The sequence below is a fragment of the Triticum dicoccoides genome, chromosome 2A (genome assembly GCF_002162155.2).
Source record: "Triticum dicoccoides isolate Atlit2015 ecotype Zavitan chromosome 2A, WEW_v2.0, whole genome shotgun sequence".
NCBI classification, from domain to species: domain Eukaryota; kingdom Viridiplantae; phylum Streptophyta; class Magnoliopsida; order Poales; family Poaceae; genus Triticum; species Triticum dicoccoides.
The window spans coordinates 407,609,681-407,624,221 of record NC_041382.1 but is presented as its reverse complement, the minus strand read 5'-3'; the positions used below and the strand labels follow the sequence as shown (position 1 = coordinate 407,624,221).

The following is a 14,541-nucleotide window of genomic DNA, read 5'->3' as shown; positions in this document are numbered from 1 at the left end:
CTTTGATGACGCCAAAAAGAGCACCTCTATTTTATCTACATTCTTGTGAACTCGAATGGAATGAAATAAAGTTTCCCAGTGAACCTCTGACACAGTTCAGTTTGGAGTGCGTAGCATTCAGTTTTCAGGTCAGAGCGTGCTAGACTTAGGTACGGAATGCGATCTTCAACTGAGTCCAAACTTGGACCATCTACGATTGGACGCCTCAAATTCCTCTTTCTGGCACGGGCGGACGGCTTGGTCAGTGCTCAAATCCCACTTATACGTCCGGGCTCGGGCGGACAGCTTTTGGTAAGTGACTAATCGCGAAAATATGACCCACCCCTCGAATCCAAAACATATGGGAAGACCTGACGTGTTCGTCATGTCGGATCTGGCAGATTGGACCCACGCCAAATTGACTTAGTCCACCAAAATCGATTGTCTTCTCATGTCTGTCCTCCAGTTCTCGTGTTCGAGCCGTCACCGTCATCAACCCGTGCTGCCTGTTTGCATCGCTGCTTGCATCCGAGCCATTGTAGATGTTGTCGCCGAGTACCCCGTCCCCCACCACTGGCATGAATGATGCCTCGACGTCGTCCGTGGGAGCCAGTTGCAAGGCAAAGAACGTTGCCCGAAGGGAGCGGCGAAGGAACCAGGGTGAGCGACAAGAAGGTGGTCAACGCTGACATGAACGCTTCCTCTCCGGTCGCAATTGACGTCGTGCCCGTCCTGCCGCCTAGAAGGAAGGTGCTAGTCACCCCAAACGCGACCTAGTTCATTCGCCGGAAGATTGGCGGGGGATTCCGAATGGCTGGAAGCAATAGGAAGTGCCGAAGATGGTGTATGACTTGCCACAACTCCAATGGGCGAGGACAACTTCGAGAACCGTTGGCTCCGGGTCTGCCCAGGTCTGCTCGACAAAATGGCTGAGCAGGACATGGTACAATCTTTTGCCCCTCCTTTTGTTGATTTGTCTGTTTGTTTCATATGCCACTGAATCAATTTATGGATACATATGACATTAGGAATGCATATGCCAATGACCCTTTTGTTGCATACATGATCAATGACGGTTAAGAGCCTATGCATTAGGACTCGGGAGATATCAACTCTCGTACATATGGTATAGGGCAAACATCGGCCACGCCACTCGTAACAAAAAATGAAGATACCCAAGGTAATAGGTCCGACATTCTCAACCAAGGAGGATGTCCTCATCGTATGAAGTTGGCTACAAACATTGACCCTATATATGGAACCGAGCAAAAGGGCAACAAGTATTTGCAAAAAATCCACACACATTACCATGCATACAAGGGATATCCTGATGAATTTGTTGGGCATCCGGCGATCGTCTCGACCCGGTGAGGTACTCTGGCCAAAATCGAGATCAGTGCCTTCTAGGTGTTCGTCAGAATTCCACTAAGTTTTTTCCTATTTTGTTATTTGTTGTGAGCTAAGGCTTGTTCATGATGGAATATGTCCAATGTGTAGATGAGTTGGTGTGATTCCTCCTCCAAAGAGAAATATGAGTTTGATGAAGATGATGACATTGCCATGATCATGTTGATCGACATGGAGAAGAACAAGCGGCCGAAACATGGAGGTTCCATTACCGATTGTGAGGTGATTCGTAGGAGCCGGCTACACAGACACAATAAGCTCATACTTGATTACTTCTGTGCAAATCTAGTGTATCTAGACCGCTACTTCTGGTGTAGGTTCAGAATGGCTCCTGATTTGTTTCTCCACATTGCCTACTCTGTCAAAGAGCATGATCAATTCTTCGTGCAGAGGAGAAATTGTACCAGAGATCTTGGACACATTAGTATCTTTATGGTGACTATGGCACTGCATGATGCCATATGGTATTCTTGCAGATTTGACTGATGATCATCTGGAAATAGGAGAGAGCACTTTCATCAAGTGTGTGAAGCAATTTGTGAAGGCGGTGGTTGAAGTCTTTGGGCCACAGTATTTGAGATCACCCAATGCTCAGGACACTTACAAGATTTTGTAGATGAACAAAGCACAAGGGTTTTCAGGGGGATGATCAACTCAGTTGATTGCATGCACTAGAGGTGGATGAACTGCTCTCTGGCATGACATGGACAGTTATCGACCATGTGAAGGATCCCAACATCATTCTTGAAGCCATTGCAGATCATGAGACATGGTTTTGGCATGCCTATTTTGGAATGCCTGGAGCTTGCAATGACGTCAATGTACTCCACCGATCATCACTCTTTGCACGGTTAGCCAATGGGGAATCACCACAGGTGGAGTTTTAAGCAAATGGCTGCACATACAACATGAGCTACTATCTAGCGGATGAGATGTACCCAAAGGGGGCAATCTTTTTGAAATCAACCAGCCACCCCAAGGAATAAACAACTTGGTTTCCATAATGCTCAACCATCTGCTGGGAAGGATGTGGAGAGAGCATTTGAGATTTTGCAAGTCTAGTTTACTATTGTGCGAGGACCGGCTCGGTTTTGGGACCAAGAAATCCTTTGGTAAATCATGACTGCCGGCGTGATCTTGCACAATATGATCAACGAGCATGAACGTAGCCAAAATTTGGATTGCTTCTACTATGAATTCGTGCGATGGATGGTGCATCAAAGTAGGAGAGAAGAACACATCCCCAACGTTCTTCAAGTTCACCATGTAATTCGAGATACGGAAAATAAAGTTTTCAACAAGTCAAGGAGCGGTGGACATGGAATGGGCAACAAGACCACTTGTTCTATTCATATGTTTCATGTTATGTTCGATGCACTTTGTGTTGTGTTTGATGAACATTTGTGTTGCATTTGGAGTTGCGGATTGAATAACTATGTCATAATTAAGTAATATTTGGATTTTATTTGTTTCAGATATATTTGACATGAGTATGATATTATTTGGAACATTACATATCTACAAATATGTGTGCTAGAAGTAGAAGCTGAAATCTAGATATCCAGTTTTTAGGTCGAAAATGCTCTTTAGAGCTCGGGCTCCATGGAGGCAGAGTTTGACTTGATCAAAATTCAAATTTTCACGTTTCAATTTTTTTTAAAATACACACGTACTTAGAGACATAAAGCATATGTGTGTAAATTTTCAGGACAAAACACCTTAAAATGAGTGCTACACAAAAAGAACAAATCTGAGGCTTTTTAGTAGATGCACTATTCATTCTAAAAGTCCATGAATTTATCTTTTTTGCACCGATCGCATTTTAGGGTATTTCATCCTCAAATTTTACATACATACACATAACATCCTTGTTTACTTGTATGATTTTTTTCAGATTTTTTTGAAACCGAAAAGTGTGAATTTTGAATTTTTCAAAAAATCCGGCCTCCATGGAGGCCGAGCTCCAAAACGCCCTACTCTTTTTAGGTCCGCTATAAAAAACAGAAAAAAAAATTGCTACCTAAATCTTCTCTCTTCACTCCTAAAACTGGATTTAGGTAGTCATTCTTTTTGTGTGCCGTTGGAGATGCTCTAACATCTCCAAATGTACAATTCCATCGACGTCGTCCACACATGGTAATGCACTGGTGCAGTGCAGATGCCGATCAAGTTTACTCGACATCGCCTGCTCCCATTTCATTGTCAGCTAGGACGCGGCCGGCTGAACTCTCCTTCGTTGGTGCCAGAGCTGGAACTGAACTTGCTGTCCACCGGCGTGGTCATCCGAGACCGCCGCTTGGTCGCGACAAGGTGGGGGTTCTCCTCTTCATCCATGGCCAAGAGCTCATAGATGTCACCGCTGCGGAAGACGGGGTGCACGTATGCGTCCTTGAGGTACTCTCTCAGGTTCAGCATCGGGTCGTTTGCCCGTTGCAGCGTGTCCTTCACCATGGCCTCCTGCAAACATCAAACGCAGCTCTCGCTTAACATTGGAGACGATGTGAATATCATCTGCAGTTATGTATGGAGAAGAGATCAAGAGAATGCGTTTTGATCCTGCCTGCAAGGGGAATTTTATGTATGCCGGCTCGAACCGGCCCTTGCAGACGTAGTGGAACCATATGGTCAGGACAGGAAGAGGAAGAAGGGCGACAGTGGACTGGTCTGCTTCCTGTGTGCTCAGCAGTCCTATCAGCAGGATCTGCGATATGACTAATGCGGTGACGATTCGTCCGTGTACGTCTGGCCAGAATTGCGCGCCGCTCTCGTATTGCTGGTTATAGACATTGATGATCTTGCAACAAAAGAAACATACCAAGGATTAGTATTTTGGTGCATTATACTGTGATGAAGCAGAAATTTGTGATCTATGCCAATGTGGATGTGATATCCACAAGAAAAATTTGAAGCTGAAAGAACACAAAGATAGATCACTTGAACTGGAGGACAGATGTGTACCTGGTGTCTGAAAACAAGATAGGCCAGGCCGAAGAAGACTATGATGAAAGGAAGAATGATGGGTGTCACAACAGCATATACAAGCCCTAGGAGGAAGTAGAGCTGTATTCGCGGTTCGGTGCTGCCAAACTCCAAGCTCCCAGGGTCCATGGCCTGCTCGCGATCTTGCTCGGTTCTGACCAAGAATGTGTTCTTTATGTGGAACATGATCAACGGCTTCAACCTAAGAACCTCAGCGGCAATGCCTGCCCATCCATCCACCATAATGTAGGTGATGAAAAAAGTTGCTTTCATGGGAATGGATTCTCCAATGGTCTCTGGAATTCTTTTTCAAAACAAAAGTAAAAGAGTTTTTTTATGTGGTAGTATAAATATAATTGAACCCTTGTTATTATATCCAAGTGCAAAATTTGGCTTACTTGTTAGTGGATTGATGGATAAAACTGTTCAGCTGCTGGAACGCTGTTCCAGCTACTACACTTCCCAAGAATACGTTGACGAAAATAAACAGGAAGTATTTTGATGCTGTCTTCCTCTCCAATCCAGAGAGTGATACGTGGCCTTCAATCTTGCTCATGGCCATGAGAATTGTTGGCAGAAATATAAGGAAGATTTTCAATGCGATTCCTGGCAAGAAACCTTGTATGACTGACCTTGGACCATTTCTGCAGGAAATTGCATTGACCATGAAAATTACATCCAGCAATGCAGTACCTTGTAAACAAATCAGTATAATGTGGCTGACTTTTTATGTAATTCAAGGTCTATTAAATTCAACAGATTTTTTTTTTCTGCTCTTGATTATTTAGCAAGGAGAATCGTTAATCAAAATATGGGGAAAAGTGATCTCACAAATGCCTTTCCCTTTTTGTTTTTCACAATTGAACCGTGAAACAAGGAGCGGTTACACTCACCTCTCTATTATAGGTTTCAAGAAAGGAAGCACCCGCTCAATATCGTCGAGATTGGCCACGGATTGGACGAGCGCAATTGGGACCATGAAGAAAAATGTCAGGAAAAAGAGCGCAACAGCCATGATAAGCCTCCTGATCGAGAGCTCGACAAAAGGGATGGCGAGATTAGGCCAGTAAACATCCCGAGGTTCCGGAGCCCACTCAGTTAACCACACCGTTGGGTTACTTGTCTGCTGTGTTTGTGCACAAACAGCAGCCCCCCACTGACTATTGAAAGACACAAATGCTGCTGGCATTATAGCCTTAGGATCACTAATCACCTTCTGCCTCTCCTCATCCTCCTGCAATTAACAGGTTACATATTGTTAATACTGCTGCTCAGCGTTTAGGAGGAACTATGCAGTACAATGAAAGAAGACATTGGTGCTGCTTGATGACACTATCAAGACGATGACCGGCACCTGTTTACATAGCTCCTCGATTGTTGTCTTGTAGTGTTGTAATGCATCCACCTTTTCCCCCCAAAGACCCCACAGTCCTGTCTACAAGACAAGTACGTAAATGAGCCATACCACTTGCAGATTAGAGCACATATTGAAATAGCTTTGTGACGAACCGATCTTAGGTGCATGATTTGCAAAGGAGGGAAGATTATTACCTTAATAGTCAGCTCCTTTTCAGGGTTCTTAGCGTGCTGGTTTTCGTAGTAGACCAGCCAGTTTTGCAAGCCTTTCTTCTTCTTAACCAAACTGGCAAGGGCGTTTGCGTTGTATGCAACCTATTGATCAGTTACGTACCCCGAATGAGAAACAGATTTGAACCATAACAGAGTAATGAGGCGAGTTCGACGACGGCGGAGCCGGCTAGTCGTTGAGTGGGCGGCGGGGAACAGGGCGACAGCACAACCAGGGCCAACAGACCGATTGCTGATGAGCTAGCGTTATTCTAGAAAACGGAAAACTGACGAGACTACCCTCACGAAATCAGCGGCGGATGATTGTATACTGCTCACTTCCATCTATAGCAGTATAGGGTACCATAAAAATCCTCAAAGATAAAGGCATATGGGCCTACAGGTGCTTCGGTTGGAAAGCAAACAAATAATTAGAAAGCTTGCATTTCAGTTGAAAAGTAAATAACAACTGGAAAACAAAGTAACTTGATGCTCGGTTGAATTTCATGGTTTAAATTCGTATCAGTAGTATTCACCATAACGATACCACGGTGCACACAAGATAGAAAAGAGTAAAACCTGGTGGCTGAGATAATGCTCGCGATGATTCACAGCAAAGAAGTGCTCAACATGCTCACCAACTGTTTCGTCTGGGTCAACTGGTATATTTCTCACAAGTACCTGAAAATAAGGAGGAAAATGAGTTATGAGCCAAGGAAACTACTCTACACACTGCATTCAATCTGAGAAATTCTACACACACGTACACTGCTTGTTTTACTATCACAAAGATAGTCCCTACTAATTGTTATGCTTGTTTTACTGAAACGGTTCGAGAAAAAAAATCAAAGCAACAAGATGAAAAATTCACATTCAGATCCAGCGAGGTCCATAACACCAATTAAACTTGCATGGTTAAGATATCTTACCGTGAATTGGTCGGGCCGACGATTTTGATTGGCAAGAAAGTGCAATCTCATAGTTGTTATAACCTTATATTCATGATATAACACGTAGAATGTCCAAAAGGTAAACACATAGGCCATTCCAATGTGTACCCAAAACCTATGAAAACATACAGCAGTTTCAGTAGAATAAATATGAGCCAAGTGAAGTGACATGAGGAGATTAGAAGGACAGCATCTCTGCATCTATAGCTATATAATCAGGCAGGTGCTTGAGGAACGATAAATTCTGAAATTGCCAGGATATCAGGAGTAAACAGAAGTAATACCTTTTTGAACCTGGACCAAGATTCGATATTGAAAGCTTGTCAATTTGATCATAACTTAGACCCTCTTCATCATCCCCTAAAGTTGCACTAGTCCAATTGACAGGAACTAGGACAGCAAATGCCAGCACAGTAATTGGCACAAATATTTTTAAACTGCAAAGCAAAACAACAATGCACCAGCATTAGGCATAATGTTTTTTTGGTTACAAACACAGTGATCCACATATCCATCTGTTTACATCACAAAATAGGCATTTTGGAACTTGGAAGACATGAAGTGTAAGCAACTAGTATAATGCTGTGGTGTGAGAATTCAGATACACGGATATCATGCTCACCCGAGAAGATAGATGCGGACATATACCGCAGAGTCTAGTCCTGCATGCTCAATTAACTCAGGTTCTGGCATTTTCAGCGCGGCGGGCATCCAGTTGAGAAACCGAAGATATGTTGACACATCAGCATTCACAAATTTTGACAAGACATTTCCGATGTGCCTTGGGCTGCTTCTTGTCCCTTTAAGGTACCATTTTGGAAAGTATACCCGATCATTAATAGGTTGTATCCTAACAACTGCGAACACGAGAAGAAAGCCCACTGCGGATAATATGTTTATTCCTGCGGCAACACCAATGTCGTTTAGGGAGCCCATGTCTCTCTAGAGAGACTCACTCCAGAACAAGCGTCACCAAGAAGTAGCCCAAAGGTTTAGGCAAAATATCTACATAGAAAGAAAAGAAAAAATGGTAAGAAAATTGTCAACTAGAATCAAAATAATACTAGATTGGTAAGAATGAAAGTAGCTAGGTATGATCATTAGCATTAGAAACTGAGCTTTCCCAGCAGATTATGCGTGGAAAATTGAAGTGGCCAGAAAACAAATGTTGGACAGCAGCTTAGATGGCTTACTCCGATGATGTATTCCTGCAAATTCTGACGACCAATGTAGCAAAAATCTGTGTTAATCTTGCATTCTTGCAATCTAAACCTCTGGAGTTCTATTGCAATAAAGTCAACATCCACAATTTCCCATATAACCTATCGTCTTGGTCTCAACTAAAGCTAGCGGATACGCTCAGGTGACCTCGATCGTACAGGCAGGAAACAGGAGCAGTAAATTAACATAACGTACCGCGCGCGGTTATCGCCGACGTCGCCGCCACTTAGCAGGCAGTGGCCGAGTGCCGCCGCTTGAACGGTCACTGCCGTGCCGCCATTGATGTCGTTGCCGTCGAGGAAACGCAGGAGTACGGTGCACGAGAGGGAGGCGGCGGCGGGTGCACGGCCGGCCGCCTTGAGAGGAGCTCTGGTAAAGTGAAAACAATAGCAAGAGAGATTACAAGGCCAACGCCTTTGCCGGTTTTGTTGCTAGTCTATCTATCAGAACGGGGACGATCAGAACGACGAGGAGGAGGACTAGGACGGCGACGGGCCGGCACGACGCGTTCGCCTTGGTCTCGGCGGAAATAACGACGTGGGGAGGGATGACCGTTCTCCAACGGCCTGCCACTGGTGTTTCTTTTTTCAAAAAATAAATCTTTGCTAGTATATGGACACAGCTGTTAGAATATAATAACTAGCTAAATACACTAAGAGTGACCATTTGTGGACCAGGGAGCGCCGATTTTTTTGGCATGGAACCACACTTTTTTTTATTTGAGTTGGAATCGTTGCATTTTATTCAAATGCAGCAAACTCCGAGGCTACCACCGAAACAATACTTACCGGCAGGGGCGAATCTACTAGGAAGGCTTTAACAGGCTTGAGCCCCCCCTCCAGCACTGTAAAAAAGTTTTTCACTACTAGTTTCAAGGCTCAACTCAGCCACTTGCAAGCCCAACCCAACAGATATTTGCATGATACAGGCTTTGAGCCCACTCCTCAATTTCTGTCTAGATTCGCCACTGCTTACGGGTGACACCTGAAACCAAGTTTTACATGATGCCAAAAATGTGTGCTACGCAGTTAGCCTTACGTCACACCCAGCTCATTTTAAACTCGTCAAAAGTTTGAAGCACTGTCTTGATCTCCTGCACCACGTGACCCAAAGCTAAGAGGTCCTTGTTCTGTTCCGAGATCTTTCGCGTTGCCGCTTGGGAGTCTGATTCAAGGAAAACATTATGCACATTCATCTCTTTAGCCGGCCAAAGGCTCGATGACTCGAATAATGCCTTTTTGCAGGATTAGAATAATGTTTTTGTCGTATGCTTCTTCTTCGCAATTTGCATTTAGATATAGCATCTTCGCATCTGTAAGCCACTAACGATAAGGGCATTCTACAAGAGCTACACCCATTGCCTCTGCCGACGGTATATTGTCAATTATATCGAACGAGCGCCTCTCGTCGAAAGATCTAGACACCCATAATGTGATCACGTGGCAGAGGTCAAGGTTAGTCGGTGAGATTTTTCAGTTTTACATAGTTTATATTGCCTAAGTTTTTCAATGTCTATCATCCACAAGAAAGCGAAAAAGGATAGACCATAACATCCAAACTAGTTTGATCCGTTGCAGTATATCTGTCCGGCGCATTACGTCATTGCTGGTCATCAATAATACTATCAAGAGCTACAAATTGGTGTTATTCATTGCAGTTTTCAAGGGGGTGGCGAGGCTATGATGGCTAAGATTTGTTTGGTGATTAAATCGAATTCCAGACCATTGTAGATTAAAAAGAGTATGATATTATCATACATTTATTCCGTCTTACTTTGTTTTGCCATGAAAATTTGGGCAGCTTTATTGCTTTAACAAGGTCATGTTACAATCAGCTCTAAGGCTGCTAACAAGAAAAGTCAGGCATTTCTCGAGCTAGCATTCAGAAACCGACAAGGAACACACATGCTTGGCAGTTGGCACATAGGTTCGCCAAACTATTAACATCCCACAGGACATGTCTAACAGAAATGGAAATAAAACTTGACAATTTCTCCGGATAGGTGCTACAATAGAACGAGAATTGTTGTGCGAACCCCAATGAAGGGTTTACTCCAAGCTCCCATGAAGGCCAGGTGAGATTGAACCACACCACCACCACCTCCCATGTGAGCTTCATTGTTGCTGGCTCATCAGTGTTGATTTTTACCCATCCAACGTCACACACCTCCAACATTGATCATCAGGGATGTTGTGTTTATGTGTAGGCATATCAAGCAGTAGCAGATCATCCATGACCTTCTTCACCAAATGAATAGGAACAAACGGAACCTGATCGTGTGTCCATTGGTTGCGGGCTGACCATATGGCATGCATGACCGTAATCAACTAAATCCGTGACACAATCTGTTCCGAACAGCAGGGGTTGTCAAACTGCATGTTGTCCGTATCTTCTTTGATGGCGGGAGTTGCAATAATTTGGCAGTATCTTGTTAGTGGAGAAGCTTGCTCTCACCAGCAGGCCACACCCACATCCACACTGCATCCAATAGTTTAACAATTGTTTGCAGTGTATGCACACATGCATTTTTTCATTGATGCCTATTTTGATTTTGTTTAATATAGTATGATGTTGTGCCATAGATGAACCAGCTGGCATAAAAGAGCAACAATGATCACAATAGTGACAAATGGATCGTGTTACATTATGATACAGGTCAACCATTCTCACTAACCAACACTACCATAATGTGAAGATCGTACGTGTTGCTTATTTCGGATGACTATTGTACACTGGAGGGAGAAAGCTGTGTTGCCCAGGCCTGGCATATACAAACGCAGCCACACCACACCTAAACACTGTATCTGCTAGGAAACACAGCGCTACGTACAGAACCTAAAAAATGTTGAGAAGTGACATTACTGTGTTGATGCGCGATCTGATTCGTCTCAGACGGTATCTGAAGGCGAAGGGACAATATCTATGATCCTTAGGATTCCTCGTTCTTCACCGGAGTCCATTGTGCGGCTTCTCTCTTCTTCCTGAGGAGAAATCCCAAGGCAAAACCAAGCAGCAATGCCAACATCACACTACCTCCAATTTCCAAGTATAATGGGGAAATCTTCAGCTTGGTGCTGGTTCCCGAGCTGAGCTTTGTTTGATTGACCGCCTCAGTAGCGCTAGCTTCAGTAGATGTTTGTCCAGAGAACATCTCCACCATGTCATGGACTTGTCCGTCGTGGTTCCCGACATACATCAGTGTTAGCTTCTCCCTGGTAGCTACCAGCTTTGTGTACCCGAACTCACCACCACGGTACATGGAGATCCCAGGCTGCGGAAAGATGGGAACATCTGGATGATCACGCCTTGGTTGCCAGATCGGTTGCCAGTCTTGTCCGGCCATCCCGATCACAACATGAACAGGGGCACCAGGGTATACGAAGCTTGATGATGTGTTCAGACACTGTGAATTCTTCATGGGGCAGAACCTCTCATACCTATGGACATGTCCCCACAGGGCAAGGGTCACATTGTACATCACCAAGAGCGATTCAAGATGCTGGATCATCTGCTGTCTCATGGCAGAATCCCTGGCTTCGTTGCTCGAGGTATACATGGGCCGGTGGCCCTGAAACACAACAAATGGGGTTCTACTTCGGTTCACCTTCTCCAGGTCAGCTTTTAGGAAATTGTATTGGTCGCTGCCCTGAACGAAATTAGTTTCAGTCGACATGTATACAAAATGCACGACACCTGAATCAAAAGAGTAATAGAGATTCCGTGTGTCCGGAGCTCCATTGCCAGTAGGTAAAACAGAATTCCCAGGCATCCTGAACTTGACACTGTATGGTATTCCACATTCACCTCCACCATCCTTTCCATATGTAGACCACGAAGGTTTCCAAGGTTGTGAAGGCCAGTCATACTCATGATTTCCTATGCAGACATGGTATGGAGTATTGGCTGCAATAGGCTCAATCTGGCTGAAGAAATGGTCCCACACCCAAGCATAGCCTCTGGCATAACTGATGTCCCCAATGTGCGAAATAAATGCAGGCTTATCTCCAAGGGCTTCAATATCACGGAGGATCCACTTCACCGTTGACAAGCTCTCATCTTGTGTGCGGATGTAGGTGTTATATGGTACATAAGTGCCCATATCACCGAAGAGAAAAGCAATGGTTTCATTGGCCTCACTGTCACGTGAAATAAAGCTGTATGTCTTGCTCCATCCTCCCGGGTCACTACCGACCTACCAAAAATAGCTCAGTTAGCTAAAGAGAAAATACATGCTGAACATGTAGATAACAATTGTTTGCTGCTGTTGGGCTAGCTTAGCTTGCCCCACAGGCCAGCTTGTTAGGCTTATGGCCTAGACTATGTCTTCGACGGCCTTAATTTTTATGAGAGGACTGAGCATAGACGGTAAGCCAGAGAGATACAACCGCTTATAATTTGTTTTCACATCTTGTTTAATACTCCCTCCGTTCCAAATTACTCGTCGTGGTTTTAGTTCAGAACTAAAACCACGACGAGTAATTTGGAACGGAGGGAGTAGTTAATACTACATCATGTTCTGGAGATTTGTTGATCAAATGCGTAGGAAATGTTGAGAATTTTGTTTCATAAGATGGTATTGTTTGAATGAATTGTATGTAGTTCTTTCCATCACAACTCAAAAGGATGACATTTTTATATACTAGCTATTGCTCCTAAAGATTGTGATCACACTGATACAGAACTTCACGTCATTAATTTTATCGTATTATATAATATATTAACAATCCTGATTTAATGATCCCACTCTATATTGTGTTTGGAAACTTTAAGCATTATTTGGGTGTGCTCCCTTTTGGTGCCGATGAAAACTGATGTGTTGGGCCGTTTTTTCTGAAAGTTTTGATACATCCCTAGAACTCAGTATGCAATTCTGTAATGTGGTATGTTCTGAATATGTGTACTTAAGGTATGTTGATTGGAGGTTGTATGGCATTAATTTGTCAACGATTACATTGATTTTTGACTTCGACGCCAATTCAGATGATCTACGAGTGTGGCCTAGGCTGTCCTTATACTCCCTCTGTATCAAAATATAAGACCTTTAAAGCATATATTTTGGTACGGAGAGAGTACTTGTTTAAAGCATATATTTCACCTTTTTGGCGAATATTTTCTATTATGAGTAGTACTGATGTAGAATTATATTTAAAGGGTCTAACTGTGGTTCACAGGTTCAGGACCACCTTAGCTTCAAGGGTGGTTAAAATGGTGGAGCTGCTTTGCAATTACCTGTAGGTCTACATAGGTTGAACTATCTTCTGAAACGAGAAATATTCTCTAGCTCACACCCAGACTCGAATCCTATGCACACGAACATCAATCTCTAAATGCATCTGAGCTTCTAAGCCAGATTGATGGAGCAAAATTGCTATCACGATTGATAAAATTAGTTTTTTGCAGGTTCAATCTCTGGGTATTTTCTTGTGGGGAATTCAATCTCTGGTTTACCTTGTAAAAGTACCTCCTTCCGGGCTCCAACCCATTCATGAGGCCATCGAAGACGAAGCCCGGATCCCTCCACCCTACGCTGTCGTTCGCCGGCGCGTCGCACATGTGCTTCTGCTCGTACGTCCTCACCTCCGTGCCCACCTCCGCCCAGCCCTTCTCCTCCTCCTTCTCAAGCCCGTACCTGACAGCCCTCTTTCCGGCGTCCGCGCACACGAACATCACCCGCATCTCGTCGGCCCTATCGGCGAACGCGAGGTGCACCTGCTCGGGCCGCGCGGCCGAGCCCGCGAAAGCGACCTCGCCGGAGAGGGCGACGCGGTGGCGGCCGTGGGGGAGCGGGTTGCCGTCGTGGTCGACGTGATGGTAGGAGTACTCTTTGGCAGGCCAGCGGAAGAGGCGGAACTGGTAGGGCGCCCGCAGGTTGGGCAGCCGTGGGATGGTGAGCTCTCCTCGGCCGCTGCGCCAGGAGGTGGAGCCATTGAGGAAGATGTAGCCGAGAAAGTCGCGGTCGCTGGAGGACGGCGGGGAGTAGATCGCCACGTGGTCGAGGCCATCCGGGGACGGGAGGTCGGACCACCGGATCTTGATTTCTTGGTCGGATTGGGTGAGCTTCGCCGGGGTGGCCGTGAGGGTGGTCCCCGCGGCCTCGCCGGCGGCGAAGAAGAGGAGGAGGAGAAGCGGGGTTTTGGGGTGCATTTTGCCGGGGACGCCGAGCGAAGCGCGGGGTGGACGTGGAGAAAAAAGGTTACCCTTACGACCAGCTGGAAGGTGTGTGCGAGTCACTGGCGATGTGGGAAGCACCGCTCGATGGAATATTCCGTGCAAGACGTGTAGCCTATCGATCAACCCTCAAAAAAAAAAAAAGATTAGCACAAACTGTCCCTAAAAAAACACAAACTAGTACCAGTCGAGTGCTTTTTTTTGACAAGGAAAAACCTTTATTTCTCAAATAACAGCGAGATCGTTTACAATAAGATGAGAAATAAAGTCC

The 14,541-nt window shown here is 44.8% G+C and overlaps 2 protein-coding genes across 2 annotated transcripts; both read right to left on the bottom strand.

Moving 5' to 3' along the window:
• Positions 1–3,257: 3,257 nt before the first annotated feature.
• Positions 3,258–8,514, bottom strand: LOC119359411 (CSC1-like protein At4g02900). Its single transcript, XM_037625615.1, has 12 exons — positions 8,298–8,514; positions 7,504–7,886; positions 7,166–7,318; positions 6,861–6,996; positions 6,511–6,612; positions 5,917–6,036; positions 5,720–5,800; positions 5,259–5,599; positions 4,764–5,009; positions 4,345–4,669; positions 3,947–4,180; positions 3,258–3,843 (listed from the first exon to the last, which is right to left on the bottom strand). The coding sequence occupies exons 2-12, from the start codon at positions 7,815–7,817 to the stop codon at positions 3,589–3,591; spliced, it is 2,307 nt and encodes a 768-aa protein (XP_037481512.1). The 5' UTR covers positions 7,818–7,886; positions 8,298–8,514; the 3' UTR covers positions 3,258–3,588.
• A 2,187-nt stretch (positions 8,515–10,701) lies between these two features.
• LOC119354718 (probable inactive purple acid phosphatase 2) lies at positions 10,702–14,301 on the bottom strand. Its single transcript, XM_037621462.1, has 2 exons — positions 13,551–14,301; positions 10,702–12,294 (listed from the first exon to the last, which is right to left on the bottom strand). The coding sequence occupies exons 1-2, from the start codon at positions 14,244–14,246 to the stop codon at positions 11,032–11,034; spliced, it is 1,959 nt and encodes a 652-aa protein (XP_037477359.1). The 5' UTR covers positions 14,247–14,301; the 3' UTR covers positions 10,702–11,031.
• Between the last annotated feature and the right edge of the window lie 240 nt (positions 14,302–14,541).

Coding starts and splice junctions, on each gene's coding strand:
- LOC119359411 (XM_037625615.1), bottom strand. CDS start 7,817: ATGGGCTCCCTAAACGACATTGGTGTTGCCGCAGGAATAAACATATTA. Junction 6,613..6,860: donor GTCGGCCCGACCAATTCACG/GTAAGATATCTT, acceptor CCTTATTTTCAG/GTACTTGTGAGAAATATACC. Junction 5,010..5,258: donor TTGAAACCTATAATAGAGAG/GTGAGTGTAACC, acceptor AATTTCCTGCAG/AAATGGTCCAAGGTCAGTCA.
- LOC119354718 (XM_037621462.1), bottom strand. CDS start 14,246: ATGCACCCCAAAACCCCGCTTCTCCTCCTCCTCTTCTTCGCCGCCGGC. Junction 12,295..13,550: donor GAAGGAGGTACTTTTACAAG/GTAAACCAGAGA, acceptor TATTTTTGGTAG/GTCGGTAGTGACCCGGGAGG.